This window comes from Carassius carassius, chromosome 30 (genome assembly GCF_963082965.1).
Source record: "Carassius carassius chromosome 30, fCarCar2.1, whole genome shotgun sequence".
NCBI lineage: Eukaryota > Metazoa > Chordata > Actinopteri > Cypriniformes > Cyprinidae > Carassius > Carassius carassius.
In genome coordinates, this window is record NC_081784.1 from 7,803,556 (window position 1) to 7,829,103 (window position 25,548).

General features: G+C 37.1%; 1 protein-coding gene across 4 annotated transcripts in view; it reads left to right on the forward strand.

The window, feature by feature from the left end:
- The first annotated feature begins 1,702 nt into the window (after positions 1 to 1,702).
- The window catches only part of LOC132110517 (sodium/calcium exchanger 3-like), a 36,291-nt gene continuing 12,445 nt past the window's right edge, over positions 1,703 to 25,548 (forward strand). For 2 of the 4 annotated variants that reach the window (XM_059517200.1, XM_059517201.1), the window contains exons 1-2: positions 1,703 to 2,334; positions 12,400 to 14,256. In XM_059517200.1, the coding sequence (XP_059373183.1) occupies positions 12,485 to 14,256 (1,772 nt within the window). In that variant the 5' untranslated portion in view covers positions 1,703 to 2,334; positions 12,400 to 12,484. Of the gene's footprint in view, positions 2,335 to 12,399; positions 14,257 to 19,973; positions 20,082 to 25,548 lie in introns of those variants that run through there. The other 2 variants (XM_059517199.1, XM_059517202.1) reach the window with 2 other exon arrangements.

Genomic DNA, 25,548 nt, shown 5'->3' on the forward strand with positions numbered 1-25,548 from the left:
AACAGAACAGCTGGTGTGTGTGTAAGTCATTATGTGTGTGTGTCTGTGGCAATTTGTTTTAGCTTTGTTATATGTGCGATAAATGATTTGGTCATGTGAAGGGCAGTCATAATTAGAAGAGGCTGGTAAAGTGGGCTGCTTACCCTGGGCACAGTCTTTCTCTCTCTTACACACACAAACACACTTTCCTTGGCTGGAAGTAGGACTGATAATATCAGCATTAATGATGTCTGCAGGAACACAGATTAGGTGGCTGATATGTTTTGGATCTGATTGTCAGTAAAAGGCCTCACAGATTTTCACTTGTAAACAGCTAAACTGAGATCATTTGTTAACCCTGTACAGCCCTATATGTCAATGAAATTGAGCTTAAATTCAAAACTCTCTATTATGTTTTCTAATGTAAATGTTATATCCTCAGAATATGTTGTGTAGCACCTCAGGGAGTTTTATAGTTAACATTAAATGTGTTTGAAACCCATTTTGTTACATTTATGCTTACAGCAGATGCTTTTATTTAAAGTAACTTACAGTGCAACTTTCAGTGTATAATTTTTATCAGTAGGCTATGTAATTTCCGTTGACCTTGGCATTGCACCAGTCACAGTCATGGGAAGTCGTGGGTTTGGATATGTTGGCTGAAAAAATGTTTCAGTTGAGAATATATTTTCATGTTGATTAAATATTATGAAGAAAAGAGGCATTTTTTTGGATATACACAGAAAATAGTTCCCAATATGAAAAGGGAATGACATCTAGAGAGTAGTATGAAATATGGCTATAAAAATGCTATTTAAAAGGTAACCAAAAATGGTCAATTCTTTCATAATTGGTGTGTCTCAATATCGTTCCAAAGCTGTGACTTTCTTTATTTTGAGCAACACAAAAGAGGCAATGTTGTTTGGATCCCAGTGTTCTTTAAAATAATTTTATATTCCATGGAAAAAAGAAAATCATATAGATTTGGTACAACATAAGGGTGAGTAAATGAGGACAAAATGTCCTTTTTGTTTGAACTATTCCTTTAATGATAACAAATAGCCTAAGATTTACACATAATTAATGATTAGACATGTACATATTATTATTATTATTATTATTATTATACAATTTAACTTTTTTTTTCAGTTCTCTGATATGGCTGTCGTTAAGTTTTGAAACAAACTCTATTTATGGGTGGACAGTTCTATTATTCGTCCAGTCTGGCAGTTTCTGGTCTACAGTCTCAAAATGATCCAATAATATTATGCATTATTTTATGTATCAGTCTATCAGTAACACGAAATGTGATATTAAATTAGATCACGCTATCATAAAATCATACAATTACACATTTTGTGGAAGGTAATTGTAGGAGCACAGATGTAAGCTCAAGAACAACATTCAAGCATGCAGCATTAAAGACTTAAGGCTTCTTGACCCAACTAAATATTTTTGACCTCTTGCTACACGCAATTATTCCATATATCGTCATGCTTGGTATTTTAAACATTGTTTCAAGGCACGAGCAAAGATGTGATATTACATGCACATGAATTATGGTGCATCTAATCGGTCCCAGCTGATGCTATGACGTAGACGCGTGTGTCCGCGTGTGTTCGGCGGAGGGTGTGTTTCCAAGGCGAAATCTGGAGAAGGGGGGCGGAGATTGAAAGGGGAGAGAGAGGAGAATTTAATTCTTAATATTTGCCATCTTAAAATGGTCCCTCTCGTGATGCACGGAAAAACGCTCTCAGCTGCATGATCAAATGAAGCGGTAGCCTAATTAAGCAAGCGGGTTTGAAATGCATGCAGAAGAAATGCACAGATGCTGACGGATGGAAGGCTTCAGATGCAGCGGTTGCACTGGTGCTGAATCGGGATGCTTGGTCATGAAATGAAACGAGACCCGCTCGGTTGTGAGAACACCAACTTGTTTCCTGCGCTATAACGTGAGACGGACAGAGAGAGTGGGGGGAGGAGGGGGCGCGAGCGTTCGTTCGCCGCTGTTGCTCGGGGCTCGCGGAAGAACCGATCACATGGATTCCAAGGTTCCATTTTTCAACAGCGCTTCGATCTGAGCGCGCGCTGACAGCCCCAGTGACCAGTACATCCATCAGAGGCGCGCGAGGGAAAGAGGCATCACTTCGCCGGTTCCATCGATCTGCCGGAACTGAGCAGGCACCGGGGTCGGTCTGTGTGTGCGAAGGAGGGCGAAAGCGGCCCTGGGGTATTTCTGCCACCGAGAAACAGTCAGTTGCACGCGTAACGGAGAGCAAACGGATCTGGCTGGAATATTTGGCATTGCCAAAAATCATTTAGCAGGAAAGCATTCCTCATTTGCTTAAATCACAGGTACGTACCTTCCGTTCATTGCGTTTGCGCGTCGCTATTGGTTAGTCAGCGATAATTAGTGCAGTTAGAGGCGCCACCGGCTTAATTTAGGAGTAGCTGGAATGTAGTGAATTTTCCTCGGTAAACGGCAGGCGCTGTTCGGAGTGGATTTGATCAGCGCAATGTGGAATTACTGTGGAGCGAGATGTCTCCAAATTTGCGTCACAGGATCATTTCCACCATAATGCCACTCAAACGTAAAATAATCTCTGGCAGTGCTGAATTCGTCATTGTAGTGATTACCGAAAGAACCATAATGATTTTTATGCCTTTATTTGTATGATAAAATGTGGATTTAGTTTATGATGATTTAGAAACTCATACGGATCATCTGGGCTGAGAACCGAGACCGTTTCCATTTTTTAAACGAATAATTTCTTCACGTTTCCGTCAACGGTTTTCGAACGTGCCATCATTTTCTAATGCGGACAGATCACCGAACTAAAAAACTCTTGACAGTGTTTCCTGCACTACTATTCAGTGGCAACACTACCACCGAATCTAGTGATCAGTATAGTTCGATTCCCGAACAAATGACTATTGTGAGCCGAATCTTTTTGACTGAATCAACCACATACTGCGCAGCAAGTGTAGACCGATTCCCGAACGATTTACTCGTTTGAGTCGGTTCTTTTAAGTGATCCAAAAACCTACAGCGCGGCCATTCTAGTTCGATTCGAACGAATGACTCTTATGAGCCGGTTCTCTTAGTGAATCAAAAACACATAAATCACTCGGAGAGTTGATTTATTTGAGTCACTTACTGAACCACAATTGATTATTTTTATCATGCTCATCTTTTGACTGCTGAAGGAAGTAAATATGAATAATTCTTATGTCTATTTGTTGTCTTCAAAAGTACTAAAAAACGCTCATAGAATTACAATCTCAACCAGCATCATTAAATTCTACTCCCATCCCTGTGAAACATTTATAAGGAGAAATGTCGCTCAGTTTTTTGACGGTTCCTCCTCCATTTTTCATTTAAATGGAGAATGTGCACTTTTCTACGTATGTATTGGAACGTCCCTCACAAAATCCCAGCATCCTACACAGCATATTTGGTCCACCAGTTTTTAGGTCCCTCATGCTGTATTTATGTCAAACACGATGGTAAAACTAATACTTGAGGTAAAATGGGTTTTGTAAGATGTACATATGTTATTGTAGAGTTAGTCATCTGATGTGAGTTCCTCATGTTCTTTGGGGTCCGAACAGGTAAAAAAAAAATTTGCTGAGATATGTGATTAATTCAGAACAGCTGCCACCTGCCACACTCTCCTTCACTCTGTTTATACCCCTATCAGGTGTCGCCCCAACTGGGGATTTCTTAAAATAGGGTGGAGGGAGGCTCATGTTTGTGGGTGTCTCTAACTTGCCCTGTCTCCTGTTACCCTGAGAGACGTGTAGTTCTTCTTCTTTCTTCACCATGCCGGTGAAAGCCAAAACTTTGGGAAACAGAAGTGCTGCTGGCAGCAAACATGCTGTTATGCATTTGTGTGGTATTTGGCTTTACAGTGTCATTTGCAGCTGTGAGTGTGTACGGCAAAAATACATACATTTTTACACACATTCGCAGACATGACTGACTGCCTCCAATTTTTTCTCTAATGAGCACACACAATTTGTTAGCTTAAAGGCCTCATTAGTATGTTAATTAGCCTGAGTTGTTCATAGGCCTTTTGTGTGAATATTTGTAGTCTATTTATTGTCTGAAGTGTTCACTAAGATGCCTCTCAGCAGCAGTTGTCAACAGTTGCTTATGAACAGATTTGTTGAGGGTTCTGCGACGCAGGATGAGGTGTGATATATACAAGAAGGAGAGAGCGGAAGAGTGAAGATGGAAGTTTCCAAACTTACTTTTTCCCCACAATTTATGCATAGCGTTTTGCCTGTTTACTAGTAAGTCCTTGTCATAGAGACTTTGTATGCTTCGAAAAACATCAATATATAAATAGCTATTTGCTATTTGCCCATTGATTACAGGTGCCAACAAGGTACTTTAACACATGCTGAGATCCACATGATCGTATTAGCCTGCAACCCACAGGCATCTCATTGCTATGGGAACAGCTGAGGCGGTAGAAAAGAGGCTACCCACGATTGGCTCACCATGCTGAAACGCTGCCAGTCATGTTTCTTGAGAGGTCTGACCTGATCTTGGTATGAATGAGATTCAAACTCACAATCTGTGTGATTGGATCAAGACATTGCCAATGGCTCCTACTTTAATCTATTGAATTAATTTCATTGGACCAGTATTGGAGATGTAGATATAAGCTACTTATAATTAAAGGGGTCCTATTATGCTCTTTCACTTTTTTAATTTTAGTCAGTGTGTAGTGTGTATGTTTGGGCAAAAAAAAAAAAAAGATCTACAAAGTTACAAATCTCAAAGTCCACTCCAAAGGGAGATATTTCATAATAAATAAATAAATAAATAAATTCCTTTTCAAGAACTACAACGAAAGGCTCATTTGGACTATAGCGATGTTTTCCGGGTTTTGTGATGTCACAAAGTGGTCCATTAGAATATCATTAAAGTGCCCTTATAATGCCATTTCCAGTATTGCTTTTCATGCAGTGTTAATGTAGCTGTATGTGAATGTAAATGATCTGCAATGTTGTAAAGCAGGAAGTTTACGATAAATAAAGTTATTGTCTCGCAAAATAAAGAATCTACTCTGTACAGCCTAGACGAGTCATTAGTAATTCGAATTCCCACTTCTGTGACAGCTGCACATCACAGGGTAACACATTTGCATAATGTGCGCCTATGTTCTAAGTTGTCTGGCTGCAAACAACTTGACCCCGCCCACAAATACGTCATTATACTGACTACTGCTTCTCTAATCTCTGGGAGTTCATCACGGGTTTTACAAAACGCTTGCTATTGAAAGATGGATCAGGTTCCTGTTTATTTGGACCAGCTGCTTCACTGAATCACAACCTGTGAGAATGATAAATAATAGATGTTTATATTTTGTATAGAGCGTTCAATATACAGAACTATTGAAATAGGTTTATCGTTTCTAACACCGACCAGAGCAGAGTTTGAGAATCGCTGGAAAATGAGGTGATATTCAATACATATTTTGAGAAAAATAAAGCGTTCTTTGACCTTGCATGCATAATCCTATTGTAGGAGACTCCCAAAACAATATTAGGAACTGTAAAAATAGCATAATAGGGCACGAATAATTCCCGCCTACAGAAATTCAAATAGCTGGGGGGTGGGGAGGAATAAGGGCATGGCTTGGTTGAGTGCATCAGACAAGATGACGAAGTGCTGCTCTAGCGTCAAGTTTCCGCCTTGTTTTTTTCACCCCCGTGCCTTTTGAATTTCCTTGCAGCAGATGTTTTTTTACCTCACTGGGCATTATTACACATGACCCTGATTAATAGTTATGTATGTAAATATATATAACAGTTATGAAAACATTTTTATAAATTGCTGGCAGTACAATACTGGACAATGATGTAATCTGCAGAATTTACACTTCAATTATGAGATTATGGTATAAATAAATTCAGCTGTATAACAGTTTCAACGCAATTCATGTCATAATGTTAGAATTAAAGAACAATAAACATAATATATATTACCATTGCACTTATCTGTACATAGTAAATGCAGTTATTGTTGATTTATTATTTATTATTATATTTATTATTATTGTTATATTTATTATTAAAGGTATTATAATAATGAAAATTATGTGAAAAATAATGCGTTGAGAGCATGAGAACATGTTCTACACCCCCAAAACAAAATCAAGACTTTGTAAAAGAGCATAATAAGACCCTTTTAAAAGTAGTTAACCCCAAAAAAAGTCATTTGCCCAAAAATGACAATTCTGGCATCATTTACACATCCTCATGTTGATACAAACCTGCATTACTTAGTTTTTTCTATGGAACTCTAAAAGGTGTTTTTTTTTTTTTTTTTGGACAAAAAAAATCAGTGGCGTCCCATGCATTGTTATTGTTTAAATCGATTAAAAATAATTTTCAGTAATTGAAATAAATCTGAAAATAAAATAAAATTACTAATTGTAGCAGAGTATGGTGCTAGCAACGCCAAGGTCATGGGTTTGATTTCCAGGAAAAGTAAGAACTGAAAAAATGTAGATCACTCTGGTCTGCCAGTTGCATTAATTTAAATGTACATGTAAAATATAAACATTAGATGAACTTAAAACTAAGAAAAACTTTAAAACCTTGAAGTGTTTTACTACATTAGTTGTAAACTAAGTAGTAAAAGCAGTAAGTAGTACTACGGTAAGTAGTAAAAGTACTACATTACTAAAACTAAAGCAACTAAATTTACTTATAAAAATTACAAAAATGACAAAAGCACAACAAAATTGCTGAAACCTAAATTAAGATGAGAATGAAAATAAAAGTTAGTTCAAAATATTATTACATTTTATAAATTAGTATATAAATTATACTAAAATAACACTGGTCCCATTTGGTTTGGACTGCAATATTCTTCAGAATATAATTTTTTCTTCTTTCACAGAAGTCACTCATACAATTTTTTACCAATCCACATAGTAAAAACATAGTATGCTGAAGGTATTTAAATATCAAATTATCAGATTTCGAACCAATGAATTTGCATCTGACTGAAAAAAAGTAAGAAAAACAGACCAAGAGTGGTAGGATGATGAAAGGAGACATGTGTAATTGTAAGAATGGCAGAGCTACTTGCTCTCCGACTAATCTCTGTGTGGGCTTTCCATGCAATGCTGTGTGAAAGTGTGTGTGTCGTCTCTTCTACTGTATTTTAGTGCATTACTTTTCATGCTGGCATTGACTCTGATGCTGAGAGAGTGAAAGAGTCGGTATGTGTGTGTGTTGTCATCTCTGTCAGCACTCTACCGTCTCATGGGTGTATGTGAAATAATGTATACGATTTTTTTCATGTTCTGAAGTGTGTTTGCTTACCTCCAAGAGTGCATCAACACACACACACACACACACACACACACACACACACACACACACACACACACACACACACACACACACACACACACACACAAGACCTGTACCTTGAGACTTGGAGAACCAAATTGAGGTTTTAATACAAAGTGTTTTTTGAGGGTCAAATTGGGATAACACTCTTACACACATATGAATGCATTTGACCAGAGTCTTCTGTGTGGGTGTTTAGCATTGAGATGTTTCCTTCCAGTTCTCTGAGCAGCTACACACTCCTAATTCACAATACAATATCATGACCTGGGGATTATCAGTTTATTTTCTTCATTATAAGACATGCAAGGCTTTAATAATCAAAGGATTTTGTTAAAATAGTGCTGTTTAGTTTAATAACATTATTTAATTAACGAAACATGTTTAGTTAACATTAACTATTGTTTATGTAATTATTGGAGTATGTTACTGAGAATACTATTCTGTTTTTCTACTTCAAAATCTCATGTTTAAATCAATGTGTTAATCTGCCATTTCTATGTAATATAAATTTGCTAACAGTTTCTGAGTGAAAAAAGTATCTACACCATTTTTTTTAGCGTATGTAAAATATATGAGCAAATTATGATTTTTAAGTATCACCGTTTTGTTTTTTGAAAATCTGCGGTCATCATCAAAGCCATTACTATACTGTATGTGTCTTGAAAAGCCAAAGATGAGTGTAGAGATGAGCTGCTCACAGAGGACATTTTTGTTGTATTTCTGTCTTTCAAGATGTCTAATTTTCAAATAATGGCCAGACAGACTCCAGGTTCAGTGTCGTATGATTTGTGAGCAGAAAATGAACAGTTAAGTTTAAAACAACCCAGAGGAAGTGCTGTAAATGAACATTCAGACTACTGTAGATGTTAAGCATGTGAAAATATTTATGCTTAACAAGGCTGGATTTACTTAACAAACCTGTACAACACATAACACACCTCAAGACTGTACATCTGTAAATAACTCTGTAAATAGCACTTATGTACATTCAGAGTTCTGTTTACTGCCATTTTCTTTTTTCTCTGTATTTTATTACTATATTGTTGTTTATGATTTCTTGTCTATTCTCTTTATTATTAGTGTTTTTATAACCTTAAATTATATGTATGTCTGCACTGTGTTTGTACTTTCTGTACTGGAAGCTCCTGACACCAAAACAAATTTCTTGTGTGTGTAAACACACTTGGCAATAAAGCACTTTCTGATTCTGATTTATTTGATGAACAATACAGTAATATTGTAAAATATTATTACAGTTTAAAATACCTGTTTTCTATTCGAATATATTTTAAAATGTAATTCATTCCTGTGACACAAAGCTGAATTTTCAGCATCATTACTCCGGTCCCACATGATCTTTCAGAAAGTAGATTTTTGCAGATTTCCTGCTCAAGAAACATTTCTTACTACTATCAATGTTGAATTTTTTTTTAAACATTTGTAGGAATTCTTTGATAAATAGAAAGATCTAAATTATAAATTATTATAATTATATTTTTAATTATAAATCTATTTACATTTAATGCATCTTTGCTAAATAACAATACTGATTTTCTAAAAACTAATCTTACTGACCCCAAATGAATTTTTATATATATGTATGTATCATGAATAGGTCAAACTGAGGCTTAGATGTCACACTATATAAATTCCCACAACATTTGAACTTTGCTAAGCAGCAAATGTAAAAAGTCTGTGTGAATGCTTGTGTGTTTTTTGCATGTATGTTAAGTTAGCAATCGTAGTAGAACAGTAGTAATTTTACACCCATGTGACATCAACTACAAGTAACACTCACTATGCCTTGATGGTAATGTTGTGTGATAGTTTGGTTGTTTGGCAGTAAATAAACAGTCACTGTGGTCCAGTGGATGGGATTCAGTTTCTCTGATGAGCAGATGCAAACCCACGCTGGGCCCCAAAACGTATCCAAGCTTTGTTTGATTTTTATGAGCATGATTTCAGAGACCCATAAAAATATTCCTGTCCCACGCGTTCCATTGTGTTGCTATGGTAACAGGTGCTGACTTCATGTCGAGGGATAAGACAAATCTTTCAGATAGCCTCAGACTATTCAGATATGTTTCATACCTCAGACACACACACTTTTAATTAGCTCCTCTTGTTTTAGTGTTTCTAACTGAAGTGTTGTCATTCGGGATTGTTTGCTGATGCCTGTCATATTAGTGTAAGGGACATGTTTAGTGTCCTAAAAGTAACAGGAAAAGATAAAGAGGGGTTACAAACACATACAAGATTGTGTCTGTGTGTGTGGCAGTGTATTTGTAGTTGTAGAGTTTCACCAGTTATAACCCACTTTGTTTTGACTAATTTATCCCACATTCTCTAACTTACCAGTAGTGGGTTTCTCTCTCTCTCTCTCTCTCTCTCACACACACACACACACACACACACACACTCTCTCTCTCTCTCTCTCACACACACACACACACAGTCTAAATTGCATCAGTCTAAATCTAATCATCTATAATTAATCGGCTTGCTACTTCCATAACTTCTAGTTACAGGCACATTTCACATACACACATACACAACAGACAGGAAATCCTATTTAACTGCATGGTAGACCACCGCGGTCCTGTTTTGAAGCATTCCTCTATCCATGTTAAAATATTTCAGCTACTAACATTTCAATTCAGTTCTCTCAACATCTGTGACTGTGAAATAGTGTTGATTACCACAGAAAATAATTTTGACTTGTTTGGCTGATTTGAGCATACAGCTGCAAGAATTAAAGGGATAGTTCACCCAAACTGTGAGGATGTTGTGGCCTAATGGTTAGAGAGTTTGACTCCTAAACATAGGGTTGTCGGTTTGAGTCTCGGACTGGCAATACAATGACTGAGGTGTCTTTGAGCAAGGCACCGAACCCCCAACTGCTCTCTGGGTGCTGCAGCATAAATGGCTGCCCACTGCATTTAACCCACTTTGGATGGGTTAAATGCAGAGCAAGAATTCTGAGTATGGGTCATACTTGGCTGTATGTCATGTCACTTTCAAAAATTTCATCATTAATTACTCACCCTCATGTCGTTCCAAAGCAGTAAGACCTTCATTCATCTTCGGAACGCAAGTTTAGATATTTTTGATGAAATCCGAGAGCTTTCTGACCCTGCATAGACAGCACACATTTAAGGCCCAGAAAGGTAGTAAGGATATTGTTAAAATAGTCAATATAACATCAGAGGTTTTACCTCAATTATAAGATGCCACAAGAATACTTTTTGTGCTCAAAGAAACCAAAAATAATTATTTTATTCAACAATTTCAGTCTTCGCAATGAGAGTACCACTACGCATGCATGTGGTGCTGCTGACGCATGAGCTGACGTGGATGGTAATAATCTTTCATGTGTAAAGTTTGTGTCTGTTAACACAGTATAACACACATCATGTGATTGCAGGCTTCCTCCTCTTCCTCTCTTCTTTCACCCTTTATTTATTGTCACATATGTAGTGTAGACAGAGAGGAGGGAGAGTTGGGGGCAGCTCAAGGCTTCAGGCTGGGCTCTTTCGCTTTACAAAACAGTTTTTCCTCATTAGGCCTTCTGTTTCTACACTGTGCTGTTTACTTACAACCCACTGCATATGTGTGTGTGAGAGTGTTTGTTTTACTCACATTTATTAGGTCTAGCCTGATGACTCTCGCATAGTCCACTTATGCTCATCTGCATCTGCCTTGCAACATCTTCTGGGTTTATGAGTTTTTGGAGTTTGATCATGCATCGTATTTAAACTGCTAGATATCTGCAGTCATGTGATGGCAAAAGTGCATTTTAAGCAAACATTACACCAGTCTTCAGTGTCACAGAAATCATTCTAATACGCTTATTTGGTGTTCAAGAAACATTTCTTTTTATTAATGTTTAAAGCAGTTATGCTGATAAATACATTTGTATTTTTTCAAATATTTTCTTCAGTTCAAAAGTCAGTTCAAATAATTATAAATATGACTGTAACTTTTGATCAATTGAATGCATCCTTGCAGGATAAAAGTATTAATTTCCTTCAAAAATTTGGATTAAAAAAATCTTACAGACCCCAAACTTTTCAACAGTGGTGTATTTGAATCAAATTTTTATTTCCCCTAAGGAATTTAATAAGAAACATGAGACATAGTGGATACTTTAATGAGACATCCATTCTGAGTTTTCAAAGAGCAGCCCCTTGAGCAATACAAATTTCCTCTGGGTGAATTTCTGTGTTAGAGAAAGAGCAAATGAACCACACACACACACACACACACACACACACACACACACACACACACAAACACATCATCTCTATCTCCATGTGGATTCACCAGAGCTGCTTCCACACTCTCCCAAATACACACTCTGATCTCCACTGGTGCAGTGGGATAAAAATGTAATGAAATAATCTGTGTCCATATTAGTTAATTATTCCCAGCTCTATGGGTAAAACCGGCAGACATTTAATTTCTAGAACAGCCATACAGATCTGTTACAAAACGTAGTGAGATTATTAGTATTACCCTGAACCATTTTTATAATTCTTTTCAGTATTTATTTAACATCATCCACCAGCTTGGGTTTATTTTTTAATTGAGGGTAATTTACTTTCCTCGAAAAACATAGTTTAGGATTAAATTGCCTTTTGAAACAAGAGCCTTAAAATGGTACCTCAATAGGCAACAAGTTGGAACAGAAGAACACACTGCCCTTGCTCTGTTGTTGATGTTTTTCTGTGCGTCGTTTTGGACATTGCTTATTCTGGAAACATTCACACCTGCTGAGTGAGCCTTTTAGTTTTTTTGCTGTGTGAACCTTTAGTATTTCACCATTTTATATTACACACATGCACTACTTGCAAATCTAACAAAGTATTATGTCTTTATTTGCAGAATTCTCAAATGCGTTTGTTTACATTACTTTTGCACTACTCATACTCCTGACCCCTGATGTCAGGTGTCTTTCCTCTGCCATTAGGAAGGTGTTTTGATTAGTTACGTACCGACTTCTTGTTCTCTGATTCACTCCCTGCTTTTCTTATCTCACAGGTGGCGTGTGGAACCAAAGACAGCCCAGTGCTGGATTCCCAAAGGACAGCTAGAGATCACAGACCCTTGAGGTGAAAGAGGTTGCATGGATCACTCAAGGACAAAGACTTCTGCCTACCTCTGGTTGGGCGTGGTCTCCGTGGCAGCAACTTTCTTCTGCGCAGAGGCAAGTGTCACACCAAGCCCATCCCTCTCACATAACATCACATGCATCGGGGAGGCAGATCGATGCAAGCCTGGCATTATCTTACCAATTTGGTACCCCGAGGACCCTTCCATGGGGGACAAGATCGCCAGGGTCATTGTGTACTTTGTGGCACTAATCTACATGTTCCTGGGCGTATCGATTATTGCGGATCGCTTCATGGCCGCCATTGAAGTTATTACCTCCCAGGAAAAGGAAATAATCATCAAGCGTCCAAATGGTGAGACGACAACAACGACAATCCGAGTGTGGAACGAGACAGTGTCCAACCTCACACTCATGGCGTTGGGCTCTTCTACCCCTGAGATCCTTCTCTCTGTTATCGAGATTTGCGGGCATGAGTTCCACGCCGGCGAACTTGGTCCGTCCACCATCGTAGGCAGCGCTGCCTTCAACATGTTTGTGATCATCGGCCTTTGCGTGTCGGTGATCCCGGAAGGGGAGGTCCGGAGGGTAAAACACTTGCGTGTGTTTTTCGTGACGGCGGCGTGGAGCATATTTGCCTACATCTGGCTCTATATGATCCTGGCTGTGTTCTCGCCCAATGTAGTCCAAGTATGGGAAGGGCTTCTCACCTTGGCGTTCTTCCCAATCTGTGTTGTTCTAGCTTGGGTTGCTGACCGTCGCCTGCTCTTCTACAAGTTTATGCACAAGAAATATCGCACAGACAAGCACCGAGGCGTCATTATCGAGACAGAGGGGGACCGTTCAAAAGGCATCGAAATGGACGGAAAGATGATGAATTCTCATTTTGTCGATGGCGGAGCTGCTAGTAATTTGATGGGCCTGATTGAGGGCAAGGAGGTGGACGAGTCTCGCAGAGATATGATCCGTATCCTGAAGGACCTGAAGCAGAAACACCCAGAGAAGGAACTTGATCAGTTGGTGGAGATGGCCAACTACTATGCACTGTCACACCAGCAGAAAAGCAGAGCGTTTTATCGTATCCAGGCCACGAGGATGATGACCGGTGCCGGGAACATTCTCAAGAAGCATGTGGCCGAGCAAGCCAAATGCAGCACTAGTATTCAAGAAGTTCGTGCAGAAGAACCTGAGGAGTTTCTGTCCCGCATTATGTTTGAGCCTGCCATTTACCAGTGTCTGGAGAACTGTGGAGCTGTTCTGCTTACAATAGTGCGTAAAGGAGGCGACATCGCAAATACAATCTATGTGGATTATAAAACGGAAGATGGCTCAGCGAATGCCGGTGCGGACTATGAGTTCACCGAGGGTATGGTGGTGTTCAAACCTGGTGAGGTTGTCAAGGAGATCACTGTTGGCATCATTGATGACGACATCTTTGAAGAGGATGAGCATTTCTTTGTGCGGCTCAGTAACGTCCGTGTTTTGGAGACTGAGGATGAGGTGTTGTCGCCCAGTAGCCTTCCATACCCAAAGGCCTTGATAGGATTTCCTGCTGTTGCCACGGTTACCATCCTCGACGATGACCATGCAGGCATCTTCACTTTTGAAAGCGAGTCCATGCACGTGAGTGAGAGTGTGGGCGTCATGGAAGTGAAAGTGCTGCGGACGTCCGGAGCAAGAGGGACGGTCATCATTCCGTTCCACACAGTGGAGGGACTCGCTAAAGGTGGTGGAGAGGACTTCGAGGATGCGTATGGAGAGCTAGAGTTCAAAAACGATGAGACCTGGTAAATACGCTTTATTTAATTCACATTTATTCCCTTTTTACAAGTCCAGATGGTAAAGAAGGTAAGATTTATGAAGCTTGAAATATACAGTGGCCCCAAAAAGTACTTGGAAGTTTTTGGATACATTTTGAAATGCCATTGCATTAGATGTCATTGCAAAATGTCAAACCAAGTGTCACCTGCAAACAGATGATGCTAAAGCTAACTAACTTCACCTTTCTGAGCCAATTTGCCATTACTTTTGCCCAGCTGGTGTCAAGTTAATGGATGTATGAAGTCACACAGGTGTCCTAGCAGAGAAACCACAGGTATAGTTAATCACAGGGAAATGTTTTCCCAATATTTGAGAACCAGAATTCTAAGTACTAAATAACTTCTAAATCCAAATACATTCTAGTCTTAATTTCTGTCACGATCATTAGATGGAGTGCCCATGAGCTTCAGTAGAGGGCACTCCACTCAGGACCATTCCACCCATCAACCACCAGATGTCACTTGGACACTAGCACCTCTCATACTGTTGCACCACACCCGGACTACATTACCCATGAGTCACTGCATCACAATCACACTGCCACACCTGCACCTCATTCATCAGCCAATTTCCTTGCCACACCTGCACCTCATTTACACACACACATAAAAGCAGCACACTCACTCTCACTCACTGCGAAGTCTTGTTTAGCCAGTCTGACATTTCCGAGCGTTTTATGTCACGATCATTAGATGGAGTGCCCATGAGCTTCAGTAGAGGGCACTCCACTCAGGACCATTCCACCCATCAACCACCAGATGTCACTTGGACACTAGCACCTCTCATACTGTTGCATCACACCCGAACTACATTACCCATGAGTCACTGTATCACAATCACCCTGCCACACCTGCACCTCATTCATCAGCCAATTTCCTTGCCACACCTGCACCTCATTTACACACACAATTTCAAACAATACATCTTTTGTTTTATTAATGAATGACATTTTTTTGTGAAATGCTTTGCATAACAAGTGTATTTACACTATATTTCTTATTTTTGCAAAGTCATTCATGGATTTCTAAGTCCAATTTGAGATGAACAAATAGTTTTTGGGGCCACTGTAAGGATGCTTGCAGGTAGTTGAGGAATTGGGTTTTTAGGTTTAAAATTTGTGGATGTTTAGTTTGTCATATCTGCTCATGTATTTTGTCATGTGATGCTGTGTTATAATGGCTGTAATAGAAGGGCACATGTGCCGGAAGTTACAAAGACGTATTTCCTGCTGTTTCTATTCTCTCTTTTTTCTAAATCTTTTGTAGATTCCAGTATGAGTTGTATGCAATTTAATCACTTTTACATACACACATTTTCTTTATTTAAGCACACATAGTCACTCCATAGAGGTGTAAGGAGGGGGTCTGAGATTTCTCTCAGGATTGGTGGTATTTAATTAAATTCAGTTAATTCATGTGAGATTTGGAAACAGATCCAGTAATTCAGTAACACATGGACTGCTGGTCCAGATATGCTGCTGGTTATTAATAGTACAGTAAGAATATTCACACCATATTCCACATGACACTCCAACCCACCCACAGTCTATATGTACAGTAAGAGTATTTGAGTAGCTGACACATAATGTATCCATGGACTTTTTGTTTAATTAAAATCAAGATTTTTGGTTAGACTTTATATAAATATTTAAGGGAGTATGTATATCTTATTTTTTGTGTGGTCATTAAGTGTTTCAATTATTTTAATCCTGTTTTAAGTTTGCAAAATTAAAGCAAATTATCCTGCATAAGGAGCGGTTTGATTGAACTGACCACATTTAGACATGAAGGCATTATTCTTCCGGTGTTTTAGATAAACACATTTGACCTACTTTTCAATTATAAAAGATACACAAAATAATAATTAAAATATTCATTCAGAGTACAGGAGGCGTAGACAATCTGCTTGTCATTGCAAAGTTGTGTAAAGAACAATGCATCCAAACAGCACGAGAAGTATCATGTATCGAAAGTGACAATTCAGCTTGTGTCGTACACTAAATAGTGATGAAGGTATCATGACAACACTAGTACACGAATAGCAGGCACCATTCCTAAGTTACATTCCAGCCAATGGACTACTTGCAGAGAGAAAGTTGAGTAAAGGCATAACCAAGCACCTGCCATTGCCACAAACAGGGTTTAAATCACTGGCACCCTAACCAGTACACTAACTAACTAGATTATATGGAGTTATCCAGCCTTCTGTTCTGCTTTTAGAAAGGTCAGCTGTCAGCACAAGGTAGATATACACAATTTGTCTCTCTCTCTCCTTCATAGTAGGCTTCTTATGTCACTGTGACCCCTCTTCAATGACCATTAAACCCTTTGGAGATAGAGACAGTAGATGAGAGACCAGGAAAGAAAGATATTTAGAGAAAAATGTATTCATCAGATGATGCTTGTAACATACTAAAGCTGACAGAGTAAAGAAAAGAGCTCCACCTCTCCATCTCTTTATACCCATCTGTGAATACTGTCATTGTGTTAAATACAGTGTGTAAGTGTGATTTTGAGAAAGCGTGTGCATAGTATTTGTGTGTGTGTGTGTGTGTCGGGGATCTCCTTCTCGGCTGGTGCTTGTTATATTCCCATGATGCTGCAGCACGATGCACCAGAATGCACCAGGAACCACTTCTCTCTGTCTCTTTTTCTCTCAAGTACTTTCATTTCATATCACCACAAGTTATGTCTTTCTGACCTGGTTTTATCAGCTCTGATTTATTATATTACTTTTGTTGTTTGGTAGTAATTATTTTAGCTTTATTTGAGTTTATTAATAATTAGCTGTGTTTTGAGTTGTTGTAGTTTATGACTATAATTTGAACCTACATAGTTTTAAGTAGTTGAAAGGCAAGTTACTTTATGACTAAGCTTAGACACTAGTTTATAAATAGCTGTGGTTATAGTTATATATGGTTATATAAATAGGTAGATTTATTAGTTGTAATTTAGTTTGCTGTAAATATAGTCACTGGGAATTAAGTATTATATTGTACATACAGTATATTTAAATTCAGATGCAGTTTTGATTGATATTCATAATTCAGATTTTTTAAATATTTAGCAGACACATTAAACTGATGTAAAGGGCCGTAAAGACATTTATAATGTTTATGTTTTATTCATCAAAAAGTCACAAAAAATATTAATCAGCACTACAGTTTTCAACACTGATAGTAATAAAAAATGTTTTTGAGCACTAAATCAGCATGTTTTAATGATTTCTGAAAATAATGTGTCTGGATTAATGGATGCTGGGATTTTTTTTATTATGCAGTCACACACTGGAGTTATTTGCTGTGACTACAGTAACTGGAGTTTGTGTATTAGTAGCTTTAATTATTGTGCCTGTAGTTCAGTCAGTGTTTGGTAGAACGATGAAAGGAAAGCAACAGTAGATAGAGGATGTGTATCATTAGCCTTCTTCTCAATTCTTCATTGCCTCATCGTCTCTTGCCTCTCTTTGGACATTTAAATTTGTTTTGTAAATCTGCTTTTATAGGAGAGCTCCACTGTGTAATGAATCATTTAGAAAAGTAAACATTACTCATTTATTATGATGAATTAATAGGTGCTTCTAGCTAATATATTTTGAGTTCTTCAAAAGTAGCTGAGCTATTATGAAGTGTAATAAGCTGCTGGCATAAGGTCTTTGTAGGCATATGGCTCATAAGTAATTTTGTAAAGTTAGAAAGATGTCCAGAACTACATTGTGCTTAATACAATGATTTTTTTATTCTTCCTGTATGTGCTGTATGGAAGCCTGTTTCCGCCACGGAATAAAAAAATAAGAAAGGAATTGCATTTTGTTTCTGACCTTTTCTCTCAATTCTGTGTTTATATATTACAATTCAGACCTTGTAATATAAAAACTCTGAGAAGAAAAGTCAGAATTGTGAGATAAAAAGTTGAAACTGTCTTTTTCAATTAAGAATTGTGAGATGAAAACTAAGAATTCTGAGGTTTGTAGAAAGTCTGAGTTTTTCAGACTGTGTTTATATCTTGCAATTATGATTTTTTTCATTGAATTATGACTAATTCTATGTGGTATGTGTAATGGCATTATTTTAAAACTGTCTATCTTCTATATTTACTGCTACCTTTATTTATAACTTCCAAGCCGTCTGACACAGTTGAAAGAAATACATGCAAGGATCTAGGATTATATAGAGGAACTGTGCTTATGTCTGTGTGAATTTGAGTTCACTTCACTCGTATTATACTACATTTACTCCAGACATCATCTTAGTGACTCCTGTGATTGGAAAACTCCCTGGTGACATGGAGTGAGGGAGCAGACAAGGAGAGCTGCTTGAATAATGGATTGAACAGCAAAGAGGATGAATATATGATGTAAATCATAAATAAGTTTGGATTTCAAGGAATGGTTCACCCAAAAGTGAAAGTTCTGTCATTATTTACCCCTCTCAAATCCATGTGACATTCCTTTTGTGCTGTTTACAATCTTTGTAAGCTTTAACCTAGGTCACAGTCAAGACTTCAAGACTGAAGTATGCAGCACAAAGTCATCAACGAGTTTCATTGAGTTTCTGACCACTGAGGCGTTATAATTAACAAACACAGAAAGACACGGAGGAGCCCTTTGGAACTCCCTTTGTAATCTAAAAGACAGTTGGACTGAACACCGGCATTAACATTACAGACAGGGATCGATCAATGAAATGATTACAGCACTCTCCACCGTGAATCAGAATCCCATCTGAGAGTGTCTCTACAGCCATTTTCCAAAGAGGAATAGCTGATTAAGGACATGCTTAAATAACAAACACTGAGGCTACAGTGTGAATCATTGTGTGGGTCAAACCAGTGGCTTACTGGAACATTTCCCTGGGTACCGTGTCGGGATCTAAGGATCCGATCTCAGCAGCATAAAGCTCAATTTAAAGTTTGGTAGGTACGATTTGTTTATGCTTTTGAAAGAAGTCTCATATACTCAACAAGGCTTTATTTATTTGATCAAAAATACAGTAAAAAAACAGTAATATTGTGAAATGCTCTACAATTATAATAACCATTGTAATATGTTTGTAATGCAATTTATTCCTGTGATGGTAAAGCTGAATTACTCCAGTCTTCAGTGTCACATGATCTTTCAGAAATCATTCTAATATTCTAATATTTGGTGCTCAAGAAACGTTTCTTATTATCATCAATTTTGAAAACAGATGTGCTGCTTAATATTTTTTAGGAAAATGTGATACATTTTTATTTTCAGGATTCTTTGATGAATAGAAAAAAACCAATATATTTGAAATAGAAACATTATAAATGTTTTACTGTCCCTTTTAATCAGTTTAATGTTTTCTTGCTGAAGTATTAATCTTTCTACCCCCTAAGTTTCAAATGGTAATCTATATAAAATAAATAATAATTTATATATTTTAACTTTAGATATCCTATTACATTTCTAAGAATCACAGACTATATATCATCCTTAAAATAGATTTAACCTTATATCTCACTGCAGTTCCAGCCACTGGCGAGTAACCATTTTATTATCTTGCCAAAGCCAATTTTTACTTGCATTTGGTACTTAGCACGTGTTAATATGAACCCTGCTGGTAGGTTGCAGGTTAATCAGAGGGTAATACTCACAGTTGAGTACAGAAGTGGCCCCATCTGAGCCTCAGCATCACACTAGCAGCTAGCTAAGCATGTTATTAGCGCCACTAGCACTGACCACCCAGGGGTAGAGGTTCCAGTCTATTGTTAATAGCCGCCAGTGGAGTGTTGCCTGAGGTGAGCTCCAGGAAACAACACTAACAAGAGTAAGTTATCTTATATAGACATTTTCGCACACAAATGTGTGTGTTAGCATACCGATTCGAGAAAGTATCTGGGAAGGCTAAAGTGTGCATGTGTGTGTGCAGAGCTTTGCTCCTTTTCAGCTGAAGGAAGCTGTGTCTCCTTGGCAACCACAGAGAACACGAGCTCGCAGGCATGTGCGTGTGCACAGTTTGTGTTTGTGTTTGTGTTGAGTCAAATTAGTATGTGAACGTGTATCTCTCTTTGTATGTGTATTTGCCCATCATTGCAGACATGCATGCACTCACACACACACACACACACACACACACACACACACACACACACCCTTTTCACTGCAGGGTTTATTTTTAGCACGTGCCTCTTATATAATCAGGGTGACACTGGGGAGAACATAGACTCTCTCCCTTTCTTTCCTACTCACTCTTGATTTGGATATCTCTCTCTCTGTGTGTGTGTGTGTGTACGCAGATGATACAGAGGTTTTCTTAGTTGCATATTTCTGGTGCAGTAATGATGCTCGAGAGTGTCTCTGTGCCTGCAGGCCTGAATTACTGAATATAGAGGAAAAGATGCTGCATGAACACAACCAGTATGCACAGAACACCTCATAGACACACAACACTACTCCATTGTGTATGCAAGTTTACACCAGTTTTAAAGTGAAATCGATGTCAGTCAGCTCAGGGCCTGATGATAGTCCACTTCAGCAGTGTTGTTGTTGTTGTTGTTGTTAACTGAAACTAAAATTGTTAAAATCATTTTCGTTAAGTGAAATAAAGCTGAAATAAAATGTAAGATTATATGTTAAACGTAAAATTCAAAAGCATATACGAAAATGAGAATTGTTTCCTTAGAAACTAACTAAAATAAAATAAGTTTAAGTACTAGTTTTACTTAAATAGAAATATTTAAGAGCACATGACAAAATTACTAAAGCTAAATAAAATTTAAAAGAAACTAAAAATGTTAACTAAAACTAAAAGCAAAAACTATTAAAAACATTTCCATTAATTAAAAAAAGCTGAAATGAAATAAAATAAAACGCATATTAGATGAAGAACTTAAAGAAAATACGAAATGTTGCCTTGGCAGATAACATTTTTTTAAATAGTTTTTACCAAAACTAAAACTGAAATAAAATAAACCTAATTATATATATATATATATATATATATATATATAATGAAAGCACATAAAAAATTACTCAACCTAGATGAAAATGAAAATGAAAAATCTAAAAAATAAAAGTAATTAAATCAATAAATACTTATTTGCACTTAATATTATATACTTAATACTAGTAAATAAATAATACTAAAATAACATTGCTTCATAGCACTTCGCATTCAAACTTGACAGTATAACAGTGTGACACTGGAATAGTACTTTTTCATTGTTTAAAGAAAGTATGTAGCTGTACAGTATGTAGTATTTGGTAAATGGACTGCATTTATACAGCACTTTCAACAGACCCCATGGCCAATCCAAAGCGCTTTATAAGTTGCCTCACATTCACCCACGCATTCATTCAACGACTGCGGTGTCAGCCATTCTAAGCGCCATCCAGCTCGTCGGGAGCAGCTGGGGTTAGGTGTCTTGCTCAAGGACACCTCGACACTTGGTCAGGTGGAGCCGGGGATTGAACCACCAACCTTCCAGTTTGTAGACCACCTACATGAACCACTGAGCCACTGGGTATTCCGGTTGGCATTTATTGTAAAAGCGTCTGCTAAATGATTAAATATAAATATATTATACAGGGTAATCTGGGAATTCAATGTTAACGAGTCACATGCCAAGCACAGTACATTGCATCCCAAGCACTCAGCATGACCTTTCACTTTCAGTGTAACAAATGAACCGGAAGCAACAGTAAATGTCATTTTATATGCATGCAAAATATGCTTTTTGACTCATACATTTTTGATTAATTGGTTGGACTGGCTAAAATTTGCATTTTTACACAAAACTGAATGAAAAAAAGCAAAAATTACTATCTATAAAAACCCCATCTTTTTTCAACCCTTTTCCCCCACTCTCTCTTCCCTCTTCCTTCATCCATTTTGTTTTTTCTCTTTTTTTATCTTCTCCATTTGCTCCTACTTTCTTTGTTCTCGTTCTCTGTAGATCTGCTATCCTGAGTTTAGCCTCCACTGTACTTATATGAACACATAATTTTCTGCTGAACCCTTGATTAATTGGTTTCAGGTGTGTTTGATTAGAGATGGCACTAAACTCTGTGAGCGCTGAAATATCTCAGGTTTTGATTTGTATGAATAAATTAATTAGGAAATTTGAACACAGAATGTCCCTCTGCTTATCATTGGCACAGCTGTTCAGGACACAAATGATTTTATCTCTTGTCGCTGTATCACGCTTGGTTAGGACATGATGTGAAGCTGTGCTCAGACAGGGTCATCGTTATTTTGCCAAGTAAAACATGTTCCTGGATCAACATCTTCTGATGATCCTGGATCAACATTATTCTCAAAAAATATAGACTTAATCCAGTCTGCCTACCCCTAAACTTAACCCTACCCATAATTTATTTCTAAAATCAGTGGGAAATGATAGCTGATTAACAAGGATGTAGAAGCACCTAACCCTGATTTTAAGCCTAAAACTGACATTTCCTGAAAAGTTATATCTCAATTCTGATTGGTTGATTGGAATGTTGTTCCAGGATCAATGAGGATGTTGATCCAGGAACGTGTTGTACTTGTTGAAATCACGCTCACTGCTCAGATAGGGACTAAAAATATTTTTTAAATGATATATGCGATTGAAGCCCATGTTTTTTAATCTGAAAATCAATCAAAAAGAATTACAAAATTTGCCAATCTACACCTCATCTTCTGTTTATGTGGTTTGTATGAGTAATTTTGTCTAAATAGACAAGTCAGACTTAAAGTGTTTTTTTTTTTTTTTTACTGTTACGCCAAGCTTATTTCTTATAGCTGTGTCTGAATTCATTTATTTCCACTCACATGTGGCATTTACTATGTATGAATGGGGATTGAGTGAATGAGTAAGTGGTCCTGAAAGTAGGATATGCATGAATGAAAATGCATGTTCCTCACGCAATCCACCTCATGTCAGGATAAGTGGACTTAAAATGTTTTTCATCTTTTCTTTCCACTGAAACTACTACTGTATTGTTTATTGGTATTGTGCTGACTTTATCCAAGATAAATATACTGGATATTGACTGCACAGTTTGCTTCAGTTTTCAAAATGAGTGTATAAAATTAGTACAGAAGGATTGGGGCAGTGTGCATTTGAGATCAAAGCACCATTCTCTTATATTTCTCCCATGTGTAGAATAAATACCATTAGTAGTCCAGTCTACTAAGAAATATATTGGCTGTGTTTTTGTCAGTGCAACAAAATGACCTTGGCTGAAGTCGGCAGCTTTAGTGCAGATAGAAATAAGAAAATGTCAGATATCTTGATTTAATGATGTTGGATTTGAATGGATGTTGTTTGCTCTGGGTTTTGAGGATGGAGTTGACTGGACTGTCTTAAAGAATCACAGATTCTCTATCTAACAGGTTTCTAAAAGAGGGAAAAACCTGTTGGGCAATGTGAATATGTGGACAGTGGGAATGTGTGTATTTAAAAAATATATATATTTTTTGGATAATTGTGCCGTGAGGAGCAGAAGGAGTTGGGGAATGGAGTGGAGATTGATGAATGTGATATCTAAAAGCATGTAAAATAGTGGCTGCGTATTGTGGCTGTATTAAACAAATATGTGCTGATATCTGTCTTGATAGTACTTTATGCTCATTGTTTTAAAAAATAATTTTTAAACAACATTGGAACATAAAATTGATAAATTCAAATCCACATCTAACATTCTAGTGCTAGTACTTTCTGGGATGGCAGAGCGACTCAAGTTGTTATGGCAACCAGATACATTCCAAGCTGATTTGCTGATAGATGTTCTAGAATGAAGGTATGGCATATCAGCTTGCAATGGCAACGTAACAGTTCTGCAGTGTCATTCTACTGAGAATCACAAATGATACCAGAGACTGCAGACAGCTGAAACTTGGTGGTATTTATGCTTTTTAGTGCATCTCCAAGGCACTAGGACACACACCTTGTGAAACTGTGTTTGTCTCAGGTAAAAGGGACGTCTGATCATCCTAGATCACATTTCGAAATGCAGTGGCGCGTGAAAGTGTGTTTCAGGCTTAAGATTACATTTAATTCCTGGAGTGGGAAAAGAACAGAGGAGGAACATTGTCTTTTCTGATTTCGAAGGTTTAGAAAGATTCGTTTGTGGTAAGCTCAGGCAGTCTGCCGAGTCATTACAACTCAGAGCAGGTGAAGGAGCCACTGTAGAGATTTTTTACTATACAGGAATAAATCTTGTTTACTGTAAATTCCATACTTTTTAGCATGCACACTCAAACACACACACACACACACACACACCTACACGTCTTGGCCCATGCAAGTGGGTGTGAGATTGTTAACCAAAGCACATGTGTCATTCCTTTTATGTAGCACTTTTTTAACTTTATATTTAAATATATGAATTTTTATATATTCTTTGACTTTGAAAGTATTTCTATACATCCTTTATCCGTCTGGTCAAAATCAGCATACACAGTGGCAAGAAATCAGAATGTCTAGCAGAATGGAAATAAAGACCTAGTGAATTTTTTTTTTTATATTTTGATTTTTTTTTTTTTTTTTTTAACCATACTGATTTCTGTAATTTTATAAAAAATTGATGTAATGTAATGTAATGTCTTTGAGGAAAATGCCATTATCGGACTGTTTTGAAAGGATCTAGAGACCTTTATGAATAGAAAACTGGGATGTACATGTACAGAAATTTGTGCATTTAGATGTGCTTTTATATTTTCAGAATCACATTTAAGCCAAACCAAATTTCTAACCAAATTATAAATGACTTTATACATTAAACGATGTAGAACAAATTATAAACAAAAAGCACTGAACATATGATATTGTAAAAGATGCAAAAACAAATAAAAAATTAATGTTTACCCTTCACTTAATTGTGACATTTTGATGTTAAATATTTTGTAATTATTAGTTCAGCATAAAATGAAACTTCTGTCATTATTTTCTTACACGAAAAGCTATTATAAGGCTTTAAGTGACTTGGAATTTAAAATATACAGACCTTCTTTATTATATTTAAAATGAAATTAATACTTTTATTCAGCAAATATGCATTAAATTGACGAAAAGTAACAATAAAGGCTTATATGGTTACAAAATATTTCTATTTTAAATTAACAATGTTTTGAACTTCTTATTCCTCAAAGAATCCTGGAAAAAAAATTTCATAGTTCATACAAAAATATTAAGATGCACTACTGTTTTCAACATAATGGATAATATTAGGACATTTTTCCTGAGTGCCAAATAAGTGTATTAGAATGATTTTTGAAGGATCATGTGACACAGAAGACGAGTAAATTC